The sequence below is a fragment of the Cibotium barometz genome, chromosome 37 (genome assembly GCF_041138505.1).
Source record: "Cibotium barometz isolate CiBa-2024 chromosome 37, ASM4113850v1, whole genome shotgun sequence".
NCBI lineage: Eukaryota > Viridiplantae > Streptophyta > Polypodiopsida > Cyatheales > Cibotiaceae > Cibotium > Cibotium barometz.
In genome coordinates, this window is record NC_141082.1 from 47,764,340 (window position 1) to 47,767,974 (window position 3,635).

The 3,635-nt window shown below is 41.8% G+C and overlaps 1 protein-coding gene across 1 annotated transcript; it reads left to right on the forward strand.

Annotated features, from left to right (window-relative positions):
- The first annotated feature begins 256 nt into the window (after positions 1–256).
- LOC147617344 (uncharacterized) lies at positions 257–1,229 on the forward strand. The gene is made up of 2 exons (XM_086776398.1): positions 257–386; positions 607–1,229. Exons 1-2 carry the CDS (start codon positions 288–290, stop codon positions 916–918), a joined length of 411 nt encoding a protein of 136 aa, XP_086632524.1. The 5' UTR covers positions 257–287; the 3' UTR covers positions 919–1,229.
- The last annotated feature ends 2,406 nt before the right edge of the window (positions 1,230–3,635 follow it).

Genomic DNA, 3,635 nt, shown 5'->3' on the forward strand with positions numbered 1-3,635 from the left:
ACTTTGATGACACGTGGCTTGACAAGCCGCGTTATACTATATAGGTAGACGCAATTGGCCCTATACTATTAAAAAAAGACATGGAAGACGCCCCTTTCTCACCAAGATAGCCTGATAATGCCGCCCCTTTCACCAACAATGCAGAGAACAAGCAAGAGGGACGCCCCTTTCACCGCCCTCCACAGACAAGAAAACACGTGAACTCTGAGACTCGTGACTCTGAGACGCACCAAACAAAAGGACTGTCCTCTGGGAAAACGTAGGACTCGAATTAACTTACTACTCTTATGGCGAATTCCTTCAGCGCTCACCTCTTCCTGCTGCTGGCTTGCCTCCTGCAGCTCATGAGCACTACGGGCAGCTTGCGCGTCCATGAAGAAAGTAGGGTAAGATATAGCGTACTTTATCGCTCTGCATCAGTAAATAACTCGCCTCACACAATGTGCAGCCTTTCCACATGTAGTACTGCAATATCATATTATTAATAATGAAGTGTTTAATTGTTGGGAACTCTGCTTAATAGTCTCATTAAGTGTAGCAGATTAACATGGCTTTGTATTTTGATCATCGTGGGTATAAAATTGAATTATGTATTTGAATGTGCAGTGCAATTTTAGTGAATCGTGCACCCTCATCTCTTTATCTGGAAACAGTACACTGTCAGCAACTTGCTTGAATTTCACAAGTGGCCAATCAGTGACGTCCTCCATCGACCTCAACAGTGGGATTGTGAACAAGAATGGGGTGCTGCGCTGCCCGGGCGTCAACTATGTGTTTACTTGCCTGCAAATCAGCTTGGAGAACACAACCACCCTCTGCGCCTCCTGCAGATCATTCCGACACAACTATCATCAAACCAGGCTCAACCTCAACCATTGCCTTGGCAATAACAATGGTACACTCCAGTTTTGTAACTGAGGACCCAGCAGCTCAGAATCAGATTCTGTGGGCTTACTGGGCCTTGGATCAATGGGCAGTGCGTCCGCCGGCTTAGGCTCGGTTAGCATCCCAGGCTCTTGTCCAACCATATCTACATGTATTTCCTTAGGTAGTTGATCTCCAGCCCCGCCGCATTATAAGCTGCTTACCTTGTTAGCATCCTGGTTACAGCAGATTGTAATCGCTTGCCTTGGATTGTAATGCACAAACAACTACCAACATGCTAAGTTACAAATTTGAAGTAGCGTAAGCTCCAACTAGTTTAAGTGAGCGCATCTTGAATAACTTTAGAGGAGTCTACCATGGACATCACTTATGTCGGGTCCGAAGTACTGAGTACCCAATGGCTGCAAGCCATAGATGCTAGGGGTCCTTGCACCTACATCATATGGTGGGTGGCTTCTTTACAAGAACAGCCTATGTGTTTTAATTCCATGCAACGACATCCTTCGAAAGACTTGCAATATCTGGTGCAATTCTTCCTTGAAATTCTCCTCAAGTTTTGCACTTATTCTCACCATTCATGGGTCAGTATTTGTTCCCAAATTGAGATCCATTAATTCATCTTTTAATTCGAAAGCTTCTTCTTCTTTTAGCACATCTTCCCATTCTGGAAGTTTAACTGCCGCTTCTATCGGTTCATTCACTAGAGTTGATGCTTCACTACCATTGGCCGTTTTTTCTCTAAACTGCTCCTCTCGTTTGATTCCTTACTTTTATTGTGCTTTGTTTTGAGATATCGAGCTCAACTAGTTCTATGGCGGACATTGATGACCCACTTGGCTGATAGCTTCCGCACTTATAGCACTAGCATGGTTGGTGAGATTATGGTTGATATGGTGCCAGTGGATGACAAGCTGTGTGACATCCTCTTTGGAGTACTAGAGTTATGGCATAGTTATAGCACCAACTAGTTTTGGGAAGTTCAAGGAGAGAATTGTCTCTGGTTGAAATCTAGTTATTGCAGTGTAGCAATGCATTTTGGGAGTACAAATAGTGTTTTTACATGTATTGTTGATATTGGGTGTATGTACATACACTCTGGTCGGACTGGTGACATACAAGTTATGCTGAAGTACCACTGCAAGTAGTCATAGAAGATACTGTTGTGTTACAGGTTGAATACAGAAATTGTATGTTTGCAGGTTCTTGATTGTTGCAGGCAAAAATGTCTAACGGACTCAATCAGATTGTCAGTAAGAAGCTAGACAAGAATAACTTCCATGCCTAGAAGTTTAGAATAAAGAATTTCCTAATGGTTAAAGGATTTTGGGACTATGTAGGAGACAATGAGAAGCCTCCAAAGTTATCTAAAGAGAATGACACTCCAGCAAATATAAAGACATTCAAGGACTGAAATTAGGGTGCAAGGAAAGTCATGTATTAGATTTCGTCACAATGATAGGACATATACAGGATGCCAACACTCTAGAAGTTACATGGCATAACATGGTACAGATGTTCCAAACCAATACAAAGGCAAGGAAACTGCAACTAAAACAAGAGCTGCATACTGTAGAAACGAAAAGCATGTCTATCAATGAGTATGCTTTAAAGATCAAGGGCATTGTTGAATCCTTTAGGTCTACCAATGTATCAGTGGTGTAAGATGAAGTGAGTGTCTATTTGAATAGGCTTTGCTGATCATAGAAGAAACATCTCTGGGGTAGGACTGTTCTTCACAAAGCAAGAACACATCAAAATAATCCTTCTACTCTGATTTAGGTAGAGACAGAGGTAGAGGTCACGTCGAGGCTAAGGTGGTGGCTGACAAGGAAACCAAAAATCTGGACGACAATAGTCCAATGATTCACAACAGCAATCATATGCAGGTGGAAGAGGCCAATCTAGAGGTAAAGGGAGCCAAAGAGGCCGAGGTGATTGGCAAAGAAATCAGAGTGAAAATAGCATAGAGTGCTATTATTGTGGTAAACTAGGGCACATAGCAAAGAACTTCTTTAAAAAGCATAATGACATTAAAAGTGAAAAGTTGCAATACGACAACTATGCATCATCTAGTACTACAGAGGGTGGTGATGACAAAAGTGAGTAGCTATTTTTAATACAGCACATGCTCCGTTCCACAATAGGAGATGTGTTAGGATCTCAAAATATATGGTATGTGGATTTTGGCACCTCTAACCACATGACCAGTCATGGTGAGTGGTTTAGAGACATGTAAAAAATGAAAAGACTAGGCTATGTAGAAATAGGTGATGATATTATGCATCCCATTGTGCATGTTGGTAAAGTGCCATTGTCTATGCAAGATGGCAAAATGAAGTACTTGGCAGATATACTTCATGTTCCAAATATTATAAAGAACCTGGTTTCTGTTGGGAGCAGGGTTTGCAAGTGAGGTTTAATCCTTAAGAATGTTTATTGGAAGACTTCAAAAATCAGTGTCGCTTGGTTGCAAAGGTGTAATGAAGTAGATTTGGTGTCACACACACACATGGGGGATGTGGCCTAGGCACTTGGGTTTAGAGTCATTTACATATGTGCCTTTGGGGACCTTGGGTTATATGATATATTAGGCTCATGGGCAATGTACATACACATTATTATTCATTTGACTATTATACTTCTTGGAGCTTTATGCTTCTTTGGCTATGGTGGTACTCCCTTGAGTGCATCTGGTACTCCATCTTGAGTGCATGTGGTACTCCATCATGAGTGCAATCTTCTGTCTTTCT